Genomic DNA, 14,397 nt, shown 5'->3' with positions numbered 1-14,397 from the left:
TCAGTAGTCGAGCTTGTTGTAGAGGTTGTAGAGCGGTAAGGCCGAGAGGTTGCTGCTGGGGTAATAGAGCGGCGCGGGGAAGGCGAGAGAGCGTGGCACCGGCACGCGCAGCAGCGAGCTGTCCCGGAACACCAGCGGCATGCCCACCAGAGTCTGCGCGGACGCGTGCGCCATGTTGGCCGCCTCCAGCTCGGCCGAGAGCTGCCGCTTCCACTTGTTGCGGCGGTTCTGGAACCAAGTCTTGACCTGGGTTTCGGTGAGCTGCAAGCTGGAGGCGAGACACGCACGCTCCGAGCTGCTCAGGTAGCGCTTCATATCGAAGGTGGACTCGAGCTGGTACACCTGGCTGCGCGAGAAGACGGTGCGCGTCTTCTTCTTGGCCGCGCCCGCCTGCCGCTCGGCGCCGCCGTCCCGCGGCCGCTCCGGTCCCGGGGAGGGAGAGCCCCCCGGCAAGAGCCTCTCTTTCTCTTCTTTAAAGTCCGGATGCGAAGGAGAGAGAAAAGGCGAACGCTCGGAGCTCGCCGGCCCTGCGCCTCCGCTGCCCTTAGGAGTACCTGAGAAATAAGAACAGACAGGAAGGCCTTGGAGTTGAAGAGCTTTGGAGATCCACAACTCTTCCCGGGACTGGAGTGTTGGCAGAAGTCTGCAATCTTGGTCCCATGTTACCAACTCCCTCCTCTTCTCCTTCTAACAAGCACCCCAAACCCAGCACCTCCGTCTTTAAAAGCTACAGAAGAAGGACCCAGCTATTGGAGTCTGGGAGTCTGGGGTCTCTGTGCTCCCACCTTTATGAAAGGATAGGTGGCAGCAGGGAGAGGAGGCCTGGAGGGGGAACGTTACCATTATAAAGGTGAGTTTGTCTTGTTATAACTGAGCTGGAAGACTTCCTCCAGCTAAATAGGTCAGCCTCATTTCACAGGCCATTTGTTTAGAAATCACGCTAAGGACCAACTCGGGATCTCCTTCCTCAAATGTAAAGAGGAACCGTTTCTGAAACGCACCATTGTCAATCATCTTAGAGTGCTAATCATTCCGAGGAGGAGAAGGAGACACAGACAGAAGGGGGGGGGGGGAGCAGAGCAGAGAATGCAGTAGAGACAGAACATATAGACCCGACTTGCAGACCACCTGTCTGGAAAGAAAGTATCCTGTGTGCAGCGGGATTGAGCACACAGTCCTGTGTACAACCAGCCCAGACCGCTGTGGTCCACACTCTCTCCAACCCGACCTTCCCCAAGAAGCCCAAGCCGCGCGGTGGGTGTGCTATCCTTCTCCTCCCGAGCTTTCCCGGGCCGAGAAGCCACCGCCGCGCTGCTGTGCCCTCCCCTCGGCCCCAGACCCCCAGCGGCCAAAGATCTGACCCGAGGGGGAGTCACGACGGGGCACGCAGCCTCGCTCCCCTAGCGCTCACTCGCTGCCAGACTGCAGAGTGCGATCCTTACCCAGGCAAGGAAAAGGGATGTGGGGGTGGTGCTTGGGGCCTGGCTCCTTGGGGCCGTGCGGGTCTGGGCAGAAGCAAGCGGGCGCCTTCCAGCCGTCGTCCGGCTCCTCCTCCTCCGAGGACACAGACAGGCTGCGCTTCCTGGCTGGCCAGCCGGCGGGCTCCCGCGGTGCTTCGGAGGGGCCCCCGCCCAGGATGGACTGGATGGTGAAGCTGGAGACGCCACCGGCAGCCGGACACCCTTTGCCCACATCTTCCTTGCTGCCCATCCTGGGTTCATAAGAAATCGGAGGAAACCAAGAACTCCCTTTAGAGACGATCTGGGCGGAAGGTGGTGCAGACAGGCAGGCAGGGGGGAGGGGCGGAGAGGGGCGCTAGGGAGAGGGGGCGGGGAGGTTGGTGGGGTGTCCCTTCCGCGCAGGGGACACGCGGGTACGGGACGGCTGCGCGGAGATCCCTGCCCGCCCGGCTCTAGGTACGCCCACCCAGACCCAGTGCAAATGCCCCTTCCTCGCCCACCAGTTAGCGGGGTCTCCGGCTGCGCGGGGGCGTTGCGGCCTCATTTGCATAGAGGTTACCGGAACGCGGCCAATCGCAGCGCCGCAGAGCTGCCCCGGAAATTTTCAAAAAGCTCCGGCCCCGCACTCAGTGCGGGAGAGCCCCTGGAGTACGGCAAGAACCCGGCCGGCATCGAATCTGTCCAGCCTGGGGCGTCTAAGGGCCGAAAGCCGCGTAAATTCCAGCCTAGGTCCTGGTATCTACTTGGGATCCCTGCCTCTTCAGGGACAGGGACAGCGCGGGGCTCCGAGCTGGAATGGCCTGCCACTGCCGCAGGCAACAGATCTTCGCGCCTCCGAGGGCCTCCGAGAGACTGCCACCACACTCCCCAGTCCTCCACTCCTTCCAACCCCAGAGGGACTGGCAGAGCTGTCACTTGGCGACCCTCCTGGGGGTGGAGAGGGTTAAGTGCTTGGGTCTGATTGACGCTGTTCGCTTGGGCGTAGCAGGGAGCCCCAGGATCAGACTTCTGCCCTTCCTCGCCTGCAAATCCCATCCCTACCCGGGCCAACCGGGCTAGATGATTTTGGGGGCGGGAGATGGAGAAGCCCTAGATCGCGCGTCAAGAGATGCCGGTTCAAGTCCCAGCAACATCGATTACATCCAGCGAGCTGGCTTGAACAAGTCTGGTCTCAGTCAAAGCGTCTCTGACCTCAGGTGAAATGAACTCATTAGTATCTCTTCCTTCTTCTGTTTTGAAGATCACCCAGGTATGGATGGAATAGCGCCAGAAAGCCGACAGTAGGAGCGCTAGTAGCACATAGTAGTTACTTCCTAAACCTTTACTGAACAGCGGCCCACCCACCTTCCCATGCCAGAGATGAATCTCTTTTTCGTTGTCTATTGGAGGTCTTGTAATTGCTAGAGAAATAGAAACACTTTTTCCTGGGAAAGGAACGGAGGGAGGTAGTTATGATGACACAGTTTTGGACTTTTGCAGGGTCCATTCAACTAGGCTGGACGAGATACTTATAACTTTCCGAGACTCCGTTTCCTAAAATCGAGGGAAGTAATCGCCTACTTCGCAGAGGATGTGATGAGATTCAGATGTCCAACACCAAAGCTGGCACGTGGTGGTAAATAAACCTGTTCCCTCCCTCCTTCTCACAGTCCCCTTTGGAGTTATGGCTCTTGCTCCATAGTTCCTAGAACAGCTATTATCTGATCTATAATCACTCGGGCACCTGCAAAAAGGCTTGGGGCCACAGTCCTCTACACTAGTTTTTACCGAAATTGGGGTAAGGCAAGGCCCAAGCGCCCAGGCTAACCCTACGCTCAGGCTGCAGCTTCCAACTGCTCAGCCAAGAGGTTGAAGCTGTCTCTAAGGTGCACCCCAAAACAGCCAGGAGTGAGAGGATACTGTGGAATCAGTCCCCACGAATGTCCAGACGCCACACCATGACGATGCAGTTCCTTCCTCTCCCTCACTGCTCCCGGGCTGAGTAAAGCGCTTATAATATCATTAGCCGCGGTGAGTAACCGACTGCGGCCCTGCCAGTGGCAGAACTCCCTACTTAACTCCTCGAAGGGCTCGTTAATGGGCTAATTGATTAGGAGTCAGCAGCGCAGCCGGGACAGGGGGAGGCGGGAGGAGGGGGCCAGGGTCTGTGCGCCGCGGCCCGGGAGGCTGGCGAGGGGCAGGTGCCGGCCTCCGTCACCGCATTAACCTCTTCAGGGCTCGGCGGCAGGGTCGAGACACATTACAAATGGTCAGCTTTAATCATGGTGTCAGCTCATTAACCCGGAAGGACCCAATGCTGAAATACAATTTGTGAGTCCTCCTATACGCGACCACAGCGCAGGCTCCGGGGTCTTCCCACAGCCCCTCCGGCGCGCTCCCGCTCATTTGTGGGGTAGAGGGGAAATGGAAGGAAAAGAAAAGTCCGACTCTCTAATCTCCTGCCTCTCACTCGCACCCTGAGCCAAGACAATCCCTGGAAGGAATTGGCCAGTCCACTTGGCAGCAGAGCCAGCTACTCCGCTGGGGAAGCAAAGCTCAGGGTTGGGGGAGGTAGAGTTGGTTTGAACGTTTCTTCGCTAGCTAGTAGTTGGTGCCAGGAACATGCTGGGAGCGCCTGACATTGTTCACTTTAATCCTCAGAGCAAACGTGATGCACATCCCCCCCCACACACACACATCGTACAGAGGAGGAAACTGAGGCTCAGAAGAGAAAGTGAATAGGTCAAGCAGGGAAAGCAAGCTCCATGCTCAAAGTTGTTCCACTTCAGATGCCACGCCCCCTGGGAGAGAAGAGCGGGCATTGACATTGAGCTGGTAGAAAGGCAAGACGGAGGACACCAGCAGGGCTGGTTTATGCATGGGGTCAAGAGCCAAGGAGTTGACATCTTTCTGGGAAGGGAGGCAGCGTCCTGGCCTCTGAGGTGGGCTTCAAATAAGCAGCTCCCAGACCTGCAAGAAAATGGAAAGCCCACTAGGGTAGCCGGGCTGGAGGACTCAAACTGAAAAACCAGGAGGTCTTGTGACCCAATTTCCCCGCTCTGGGTTGGTTTGGGGGAGTCAACAGGAGCCATCTGGGGTAGTATTCCTCCAGCCCTGTCTCCTGTTTGCATTGAGGGTCTGGTCCTCACAGGGGCACTTCCTTCGCCCCCACATCCGGCACGTTTTAAGCCTGGAGCACAAATGCTTACTCACACGCATTCATTCAACAAACGTTCCGTCCCCGCTCCCCACCTCCCAGCCAGGAAAATGGTGGTGGGCCCAAAGCGGGGCCAGTGGAGCCAGAGCAGACTTTCCACTCTGCCGCCCCATGGGCTGCAGCTCTCCTGTGCTCTCCTCGATTCCAGTGCTCCTGGAGCATCAACAGAAGTCACAATGCAGGAGTCCAAAGGGTGACGACACCCCTTTCGGAGATCTCATCACCGAGAGCGCAGAGGCCCGTAGACGCCCTCTCCTGGGCCCAGCGTAGCGGCAAAACCCACTCCCAGGAACTCGGAGGTACCAACCACCACCCATGGACACCGGGTCTCTCTATCCCAAAGTATTGCAAGCCTTCAGCTCAGTACCACTCCCACACCCTGCCCCACCCTCCTAGTCTCGGGTAGCTCCGCCCCTTCCTACTGCACGGTTCAGGAGCCGACCCCCTGGAGGATTGCCTTCCGAGTCTCTGGGATCGCCCCCCCCACACACACACACCCTCCTAGGAATAAGGAATAACTGGGTTCCAAGGAATGATAAACTTTCCAAGACTGAAAGAACGCTTAAAGTTTAGGTCCCGAGATTATGCCACTGCTCAATATTAAAGTGGCCCAGAGCAAACTTGCCGAGGAGCCTAATAAAAATTGATCCTCTCTGCTCTGCGGCGGTCGGGAAATAGGCTGGCTGAGCCCGGTAATAGTGGAAGAAGGCTCCCTCTGAAATGACAGATGAAGTCATAAACAAGTTTGATCTTGGAATCAAGCTTCGATAAATATTAAACACAGCCTCCCCCCCCCCGCCTTTACGCGAGTGGATTATGATATATGGCGCGTCCAAACTTTAAAATAAGGAAATACCAGAGAAAATGATCTCAATAAATTTTCTAAGTATAAACGTTGATTATGTTTCGATTTTCATTCAAGGGCCTCTGCTGTTCGTTCTTTGGTGCAAATGACATCTCGCAATAGGCTTTTGGGGAAAAGGGCTCCCTATTTGAAAAAGAGAGCCCCAGAGGTGTACAATTTATGTAATCTGCGGCTGGAAAATGAATTGTGTAATTTATTGGAAAACAGAAAGTCATGAAGATTGGATCAGCATAGCTGAGTCCTGACACCCCCCCTCCCACATCCATCAAGTTCCAATTAACAGCCTAACCAGAGAGCTTTAATGGGTTTCCAATCTAGTGGCCTGATAGACTCATCAATTCCTCTGGGAGAAATTAAGAAAATCGACCGCCCCTTGGCGACGCAGTGTCATTCCTTTCTGCAACTATATGTCAAATTAAAAACACAATTAAAATTTAAACTGTTTCAATCAAAGGGTGCCCTGCAACCTATGTTTCACTTAATAGAACTTTGATGAAAATCTGATGCGTGTACTCCATCACCAAGGGGGGCGAGGGCAGCAAAGGAGCTCACCAGAGATGGAGATTCTTTATATTTCTTTAAGACATTATCGCTGGGGTGAGACACACCAGGTGACTCCACCTCTCGGCTCCTGCCTGGGTGATGGGCGCAACACAGCTCTCTCCTTCACTCTCTCCTTCGCTCTGGCTCTACACCTCTCCCCCATCTCCTTTTCCTCTCCATTCATCGAAACCGGAAGGGATCTTTTTGGAATACCTGCCACCCAGACTTTGGACAATTTCCCCCGCGAGAGGCAACTCCTGGAGCAGCCTGAAGCAGCAGCCAAGGAAAGGATCTGGGCGAGTACTACCAGTATGCACCTCCCCGCAACTCTCCAAGGAGGGAGTCTGCGGCTTCCAGCTATCCCTTGCCGGGGTCTCTGAAAATGCCCAGACGCTCTTAAGATACACTGTGGAGTCTGGGAGTTGGAAGTGTGTGGGAGGATTCCCAAGCGGGGAGGGGGATGCCGAGGGAGGGAGTGTGTGTTAGTGCCACTGAGAATTAAGGTTTTTTGCCGCCTCAAACCCTGCTGCCCACCTTATCCCCCCATTCAAAGTACTTCCGCAGGAGAAACAAGCTGGGGGAAAAGTGCATCCCCAATCTTAACCTAGGATCCCTGTCGGAGGTACCAGCCAGTGCTCCAACGTATACTCAGCACAGTTATTTTCACAGATCTTTCCCCTCTTCCACTACCACCCCCTCCTTGTTTGCAGATCAAAAGGTCAACGCCATCCTCTCTGCACACGGAAACCCGCAGGCACCTGCACACACACAGGCGTTCACTTTTCCAGAAGCATACACCCAAGAGTTGGGGATGGCTTATGCCCTAAAGTCAGAAGGACCCGCACAAGCCCTAGAGGCGGCCGGCCAGTGGGCGGGAAGCTGAGAGGAGGAGCCTCCAGGATAGCTCCTGCCGGGTCAGGTGTACTCGCCAGTGCCTGCCTGGCGCACTGAGCCTGCCTGGCCGCTGGAGGGATTTATCGGGGAGTCGTGGTTCTTGAGCTTTGGCCCCGTCTCACGCGGACCAGTGGGGCGGGGCGTAGGGGAGTCTTCTAGATACTCTGTAGAGTCTAAGTTTGGACTATTAAGGGAGAAAGGCCCCCAGCTGGGTCACTGATCGTGGACGACCTGCAGAGGCAGGACGGCTCCGCCCGGCTGGGGTGGGGGTGAGGGGGCGGGCACGGAAGCTGTCCTGGACAGCCTAGATGGCGAAAGGGGTGAAAGCTGGACCAATGGACCTGGCCCAGGAAAACAACATTGCTAGGCCTCAGCAAAGCGCTGGAAGGTAGCGGGCTTAGCGGCCCTAGGGGACCCCGCGGTTGAGACCTCCGCCCTCATCTCGTTTGTTCAGCGTGGAGCCCTAGAAAGGAAAGCAAATCCCACCGACCTTTTTGCCTTCTCCTATTTCTCCCAGCTCCACTTCCGGACTCAGACGAGGAGACCAGTGCGCTTTGGGGTTCTCCGGTGTGGCCTGTGGCTCTGACCCGCCCGGAACTGAAGGGGCGTCCTGCTCAGAATGAGTGCCGGTGGCAGGGGGGCAGTTTATATCTGTCTTGCCGTTGTTTGATGTACACACACCCGCACTATTTACTACCAAATAAAAGAAATACATCTGTGTTGCCAACAGAAACAGTTCAGGCGCTGGCTCTGCGGGTCTCCCAGGGCCTAGAGACGCTGCTCAAAGCCACAGAGAACCGAGGAGCCCAGCATCGTGGGGACCTCGGTTCTGAGTGAGGTCCTGGACCATAGTAGCAGAAAATCCATGGTGGGTAGTTGCCAGCTCCACTAGTTGACCAGATGGCTTGGCTTATGAGGAGGCTGCACAAATATTCCCAGGGGTTTTTAGGAGCCACTAGCCCCCCCCCCCCGCCCATCCTTTCCCAGGATTCTTCCCAGTTTGCCTCAGCCTGATGCCATTGGAGAAAACCAGCTGTCAGGGTCACCTCAAACAGAGTGTCCAACTATGTGCCTTGGTCACAGAGAAGATGCTAAACTAACATGGTGTGTGTGCTAGAAGCCTACAGATATGTTGTCTGTTAGGAAGTATAAAGTTGTGTGTGTGTGTGTGTGTGTAGCATTTATGTCAAGTGTGAGAGCATCCTGTGTTATTTACATGGGTATCTCTTTGGGCCATATAGAAAGGATTTAGAGGCAAAATGAAGATTGCAGAGGCTTGAAGATTAGTTGAGGTGCAGATCAGGAAGAATCAGAAATTAGGGTAGGCAGACTGGGTTCCAAAATCTGAAGGAGAAGTCAAAGGGTAAAGTCGGGGTGTCTGTTCAGTGTCCTAGACATGCACTGCCCTGACTTCCCCTATGGAATGCGCAGGAGGAATCTCAGAAGGCACTGTCACTCTGCCCCAACCCCAACCCCTTTTAGTAGTTCCTTTGCAGAAGTTTGGGCTGGGAGGCTCTCTGGGTAGGGGAATAAGATGACACCAGTCAGCTCCTCAGATGTGACAGTCCCATCAAGCGGTTTCTTGGCTTCTCCTAATAGGAAAGCCTCAGAACAACCTGCAGTTGAGGTTAGGATGCTTCTTACTCAGAGTGACTTCTGTGTTCCACATCCCTGCACCCTGGCTCAATGTGTCATGCACTGGGAGAAATACTTGAACTGCAGCCAGGCCACCCAGAGAAGGAGGTTTCCTACCTGGGTCCACTTCTAGGCTCACACAGCTGCCAGTACCCAGGCCACAGAGGCATCACTTTCCTCCCCCAGGGAGGCACCATATTTCTAGGGAGGAAAGCTCTGGCTAGGGCAGCAGAGCTCCCCAACAGAAGGGAAAGGGAGGCTTCTGGGAGCAGGACAAAGGATAAACTGTGCTTGTGGAGAACCAGTTATTTCTTGACTTTGTAAAGACCGGGTCAGTCAAGAACCGTTTTCTAGAATCCAAACAAATAAAGAAGTATTTTCTTGGCGTTTGATAACATCGTGTTCTGGCTGTAAAGTCAAAGGACGTGTTTGCTATTGCAACATCATTTTTAATGAGCTGTTACTGGCCTGTCCGGCAGTTAGTATTGCCAACAGTAAAAGCCATCAGTATGTTTGCAGGTAACACAAGGAACGACATATTTTGACCCCGAATTTCTGTTTATTTTTCATTTACGACACATGCCCTCGTTTTTATTCCAAACCAGAGGGAAATAAAGGGAAATCTATCTTCACTGGGGTCCGGGCTAAAATTTTGCCATAAATACGCATGCCGTTTTATTTGGGAGCAGTTTTCCATCAACGGAAAACGATACTCCACGTTTCAGCCACAGTAGACTCAATTGTGACGATTGAGTTTGAGGAGCTTGGAACGCCCTGGAAGGAGGCAGCTCAGGCAGGCGCTCCCCAGCGGTGGTGTCCTGCCGCGTGCTCTCAGAAATCTTCTTAGCTTCGGGTTCCTCATCTCCCCCTTTCGGCTCCCCAGTTTCAAACGCGCGCTGCCAGGAGTATGCAGGGACACCCTCAGCTTGAAGGCAGGCAACCACGCTGGTTGGCGAGGACCTCCCATGCACCTGGCTTCCCCTGGGCCGACCAGATCTTCCAAGCGGCAGCAGCGCCTTCCCTCTCCAGCTGCCCACCAGCGACGGGTGGTGGGCCGGCGCCCAGCAGCCCGCGGGAGCGGCTAGCTTGGCGCCGGCCAGGACAGGGGACACAGAAAGGCTGTCCTCGATGCTTTGGGCGCCGGTGGACAGAGAAAGATTGCCCGGGAGGGGACACGGTTCTCTCCATTGCGGCTATCATAGCTAGGTGGCTTCGGGTCCCTGGCACTTGGCCTATGAGGACAGCGCCCAATTCCAAGCAGCCACAGCGGCGGCAGTTCTCCCAAGCCTTGCTGAAGCTCCCTCCTCTAGAAGTGGGAGCTGCCATGCCAAGAGTTGGTGGGCTTCCCCAGAGGGCTTGCCGAGGCCCGGGTCTCCCAGGTGGTTTTGGCAATTGGCCTCCGGCCCGAAGCTAAATTCTCAATTCACCCTCTCACCCCCCCCCCAACACCCCTGAAACAACCAGAGCCACTACACTCCTAGCCAGACATCCCAAGGACCCTCTGCCCAGAAAGTCGCGACTCTTGAAGGAACAGTGGTTTGGGAACAAAACGCTAGGCTGTAGCTCTGCGTTTAAAAATACCGTTTTTAAGCTCGAAGCTGTCGCTTTGCTCAATTTCGCAAGCTAGATAAACCTAGGTCTTTTCCCTTTCGCGCCCCATTCTTCCCTACTCCCAAGGCACTTCAAGCCGCGGAAGATACTGGGGAGAGAGCGCCCCTGGTCGCGAACAAAGCCGCCTCTGTCTCCGCCGCCTGCTGGATTATAGGGGTGTGCCTCCAGGTCCGACTTAGTTCAGAGGCAGCCAGAGGGAGACAGAAAAGAGACACCTGCTCTGGGAAAAATCATCCAAAGTTACACACTCTGGCAACATGAAAACTTCGTTCTTTTCTTTTTAATTAATTCAGTTTCACGACAACATTAAGTGTAACAATATTTTGTGGGTTTTTTCATTTTCTTAAAAAGGGTCTGAACCCAGGAAAAGAGGGGGATGAAGGGAAACAAACTACTGCAGAACAACAGGTGTAGCCGACAGAAAGAAAACAAGATTGGATGGCAGAGCAAGGAGCCCTGCGGATTTTGAGGGTGAATTTTACACGAAATCTGTACATTTATCAAATAAGTTAAAATTCTCCTAAATTGATTGTCCTTCACTTAAAGCGCTCCAGTATGCCTAACTTACTCCTTTGAACATTGCTACCTATCCTTGTTTTCTTCCTTTCCTCTTCCCCTCTGCTTAATTTTCTCTTTCTAGACGAATGACTGCAATTATACTGCAAAAAGATCTGCTTCCCTCTTAGAGGAAGGAGCAGGGCTCTCAGGAAATTTTGTATAGTATTGCACAGGTCAAAGTACAATAGTTACTGCAGAACAAAAAGGTAGGAGGAGAGGATAAAAGATAAGTTTTAAAAAACATCAAAACCATTCTCTCAAAATAGGGAATAAAATAATAATAGTAATATCAATAATTTACTGACAAGTGAAATTCCCCCAAATAAACGCTACTAATAAATAAGACTATTCAAACCACGCCAGATGTGGAGCTATTTCAATTTTCAGAGTTCTGATTTTTGGCTGTTTTGTATTTTTTCTCCTTAAACACTCCAGTAGAGAATTCTTGGTCACAAAGGGAGATAGATGAAGATATTCATTGCCACAGACCTCTCAAGGCGAGAAAAGCTAGGAGTAGGGGTTCCCGCGAGAGGCTGCTCAGACTCTGAAAACGCAAGAAGTGACTGACTGGAGGAAGAACCACACCTAGAACTCCAGAACCATGAATTCTTTCTCTTTCTGGACTCTGAAAATCGCTCAAAAGAAAATGAACTAGAGGGATTAGGGTTTGGGGCTTATTTTCCTTCTATAAAAATAAAACCCAAAAGTCACTGCTCAATGCAAAGTTAGGGGAAGGGCTGCACCCGCTACAAAAGCTTTTAGTGGGAATGTTTGACCTGGGAATTTTGTCTTTTTCCTAATTAGTAACCACAACCAAAAGGAGGAGGAGAAGCGCCTCGAATCCATTAGGGATGAATTGCACGAAAATACATTGCAAATACTTACAAAACTCTACCGATTGGGGGAGGGGAGGCCAGGCAGCGCGCCGAAGCCCCGTTCCCAAGGCCGCCAGACGTCTCGCCGCCCTCGGCCCGGCCCAGTCTCCTCTGGGGTCTGGGAAGGTGGCCGGGCACTCCCTTCCCCTCCCCTCTCGGGCCTCAGACCGGCCGTAGCAGTGGCACGGATGAAACCACCGGGTGCGAGTAGTAGACCGGGTGCGGGAAGGTGAGCAGCGGCTGGCTGACCGGCACGGGGGCCCCTGCGGCCGCAGCCGCTGCGCCCTCGGCCGCCGAGTTCTCGTGGTAGAGAATTGGCACGCGCACTATGCGCTGCGCTGCCGCGTGGCTCAAATTGGCGGCCTCCAGCTCCGCGGCCAGCTGCCGCTTCCACTTGTTGCGGCGATTCTGGAACCAGATCTTGACCTGCGTCTCAGTGAGGTGCAGCGACGCGGCCAGGCCGGCGCGCTCGGAGCTGCTCAGGTAGCGCTTCATGTCGAAGGTGGACTCGAGCTGGAAGACCTGGCTGCGCGAGAAGACGGTGCGCGTCTTCTTCTTGCGACACGCGGGTTTCTTCTCGGGACTCTCGGCGCCCTTCTTCCAGTCCTCAGCGCCCGGCGTCGCCGCCGCCGCCGCCCCCACGTTAGCCCCGGCCGCGCCCGGAGCCGCCTCGCCCTCCTTCTTGCCTTCCTCGGAGTCGCTCTCCTCCAGAATGATCTCGTCCGGGCTCTTGGAGTCCAGCTCCTTGTGGTCGGGGTCAGCCTTGAGCAGAGGCTCGGGGGAGTCGCGGTCCGTGCCAGAGGCTGGGGAGGAGTCTCGCAGGAGAGCCTTTTCCGAAGCTGGGGAGACAGACAGACGAACGCACACACACACGCACACGGACACAGCCATGAGCTAGGCCCGGCTCCAGGGGCCAGCAGGATCAACCCGCACCGGCCTCCAGGTTCCGGGCCTTCCTTGAGGCCTAACCGTCCCCGTGGGCCTTCTCCTTCCCGTTTGGGCTGGAGTAGGGAAGCCGTGTCCTGGGATCCCCCTCCTCCCGAAGATAGGAGAGCAGATAGTAGCAGCCGGGCCGCTCCTTTGCATTCCCGGGGCTCCCTTGCCAGGGGCCCGCGGAAAGATTCACCATCCGCCTGTGTCCTCCCGAGACAACCCCTCTTTCCAGGCGGTATTTCCAGCCCTGGCCATCTGAAGCCACTCCAGTCAAGCCGGAGGCCACTTTTCCAGGGAAGCGCCGCGCCCCCGGCTCCAACTCCACCTCTTTTCTCACCAAGTGGGATTGAATTCCCGGACAGCGCAACCAAGCGCTCTGGCTGGAGATGCAGGCCAGGGGCGGGAGGAAGTTAGCCAAACACCGGGTTTGCGGGTTGGGGGATCCCAGAACTGCGGTGATAAGCAGCTCCAAGCGGGGATGGGACAGGCGCGGGGAGGGAGGAAGAAGAACGAAAATTCAAAGAGGTCGGTACCTTCAGGTCGCGGGAGGTGGCCGCCGGCGGGGGTCAGGGTGTAGGGGTACCACCAGGCCGGGGAGCGCTCCAGGTAGTGCGCAGGCAGGGCAAACCTCTGCGCTGGGATCTCAAAGCGGGGGAAAGCCAGGTCGCCCACCTGCGAGAGCGCGAAGCCCGCGGCACCCTCCAGGGCCCCCTTGGCTGCGGCGGCTGCGGCGGCGGCAGCGGCGGCGGCGGCCGAGGCCGGTGCGAAGAGCGTCCGTGGGGGCGGCTGCGGCTTAGGGGGTGGCCGGTGGTGGTCTCCGTTGAGCAGGTTTTTGATGGAGAACGGGGACTCCTTGGGCGCAGGAGGCGGGGGCGGCGGAGGCGGGGGCTGCGCGCTGGCAGTGCCGGAGGCATCCGGCCCGGGCTCCGGCATGGTCCCCTCTCCTCCGGGTCCTCGGGAGGGAGGGAGCGGGACGGGCGGGCGGCCGAGCGAACAGGCAAGCGGCCGGAAATCAGACCATAAACGGAACTCAACTACGGGGCGCAAAGTCGGGGGCCGCCCCGGGCGCAAATCGAGCCACGGGAGGGCGGGGTGAGGACCGGGCCGGGGCGGGCTCGCATGGGGGAGGGGTCCTGAGGGGCGGGGAGCTGCCCTGCCGCGGCACCGAGGGAGCGAGGCGGCTCAGCGGCGGCTGCAGCTCCCGGGGAGGAGGCAGCAAGAACAGTCCCCGGCTTGGGGCTGCGTCAATCCGGCGCCGGATGCTAATGATGAAATCAAAATGTCATCCAAGTTAAATGCGGGGAGTATACGGCGATTGGGCGCGTACAATGGCAAATGGGATTAGGCAGACGAAGGCGCAGCCGAACCCCGGCCCCGCAGCCGCCTCCGCCACCGCCCCCTCCTCGCCTTCCCTCGGATTTTGGCGCTTTGGCTTCGGGCTATAAGAGCCCGCCTGTTATTGGCTTTATATAGTCCAATTAGGCAGCAAATGAGGACAAACCTATTAGCACAAAAGGATATTGGCTCCCGCTAAAGAGGCACTAGGAGCGCTCCCAGGAGCGCAGGAGGAGCGAGGGACCCAGAGCCCGCGGCGCCCCCGGCCGGCCAGAGCGCACTGACAGGGGCTAGTCAGGAGCCGGAGCCTCCCTCTCCCCCCTGCAGCTCCGGACCCGCTTCTCGCCTCCGGGCCTGCGGGAGGGGGAGGGGCGGGCCAGGCCCTCGCGGGTCACTTCGGGGTTATAAACGCTGGCAGCTGCCGCTTCCCCGCCCCCAGGGGCTTGGCAGGGGCTCGCTGCCCCCGCGCGGCTGAAGAACTCCCAGCTCCGA

At 56.3% G+C, this 14,397-nt stretch overlaps 2 protein-coding genes across 2 annotated transcripts; both read right to left on the bottom strand.

The window, feature by feature from the left end:
- Window positions 1-1,710, bottom strand: HMX2 (H6 family homeobox 2; the record flags this gene model as incomplete). Its single annotated transcript, XM_081268124.1, has 2 exons — window positions 1-554; window positions 1,443-1,710. 2 exons carry the CDS (start codon window positions 1,708-1,710, stop codon window positions 1-3), a joined length of 822 nt encoding a protein of 273 aa, XP_081124250.1.
- A 10,089-nt stretch (window positions 1,711-11,799) lies between these two features.
- Window positions 11,800-13,503, bottom strand: HMX3 (H6 family homeobox 3; the record flags this gene model as incomplete). Its single annotated transcript, XM_081268110.1, has 2 exons — window positions 11,800-12,476; window positions 13,104-13,503. The coding sequence occupies 2 exons, from the start codon at window positions 13,501-13,503 to the stop codon at window positions 11,800-11,802; spliced, it is 1,077 nt and encodes a 358-aa protein (XP_081124236.1).
- Window positions 13,504-14,397: the final 894 nt, after the last annotated feature.

This window comes from Spermophilus citellus (genome assembly GCF_964194105.1).
Source record: "Spermophilus citellus genome assembly, chromosome: 15".
Taxonomy (NCBI): Eukaryota; Metazoa; Chordata; class Mammalia; order Rodentia; family Sciuridae; genus Spermophilus; species Spermophilus citellus.
Note: the sequence above shows the minus strand (reverse complement) of the source record. Positions and strands in the feature narration are given on the sequence as shown.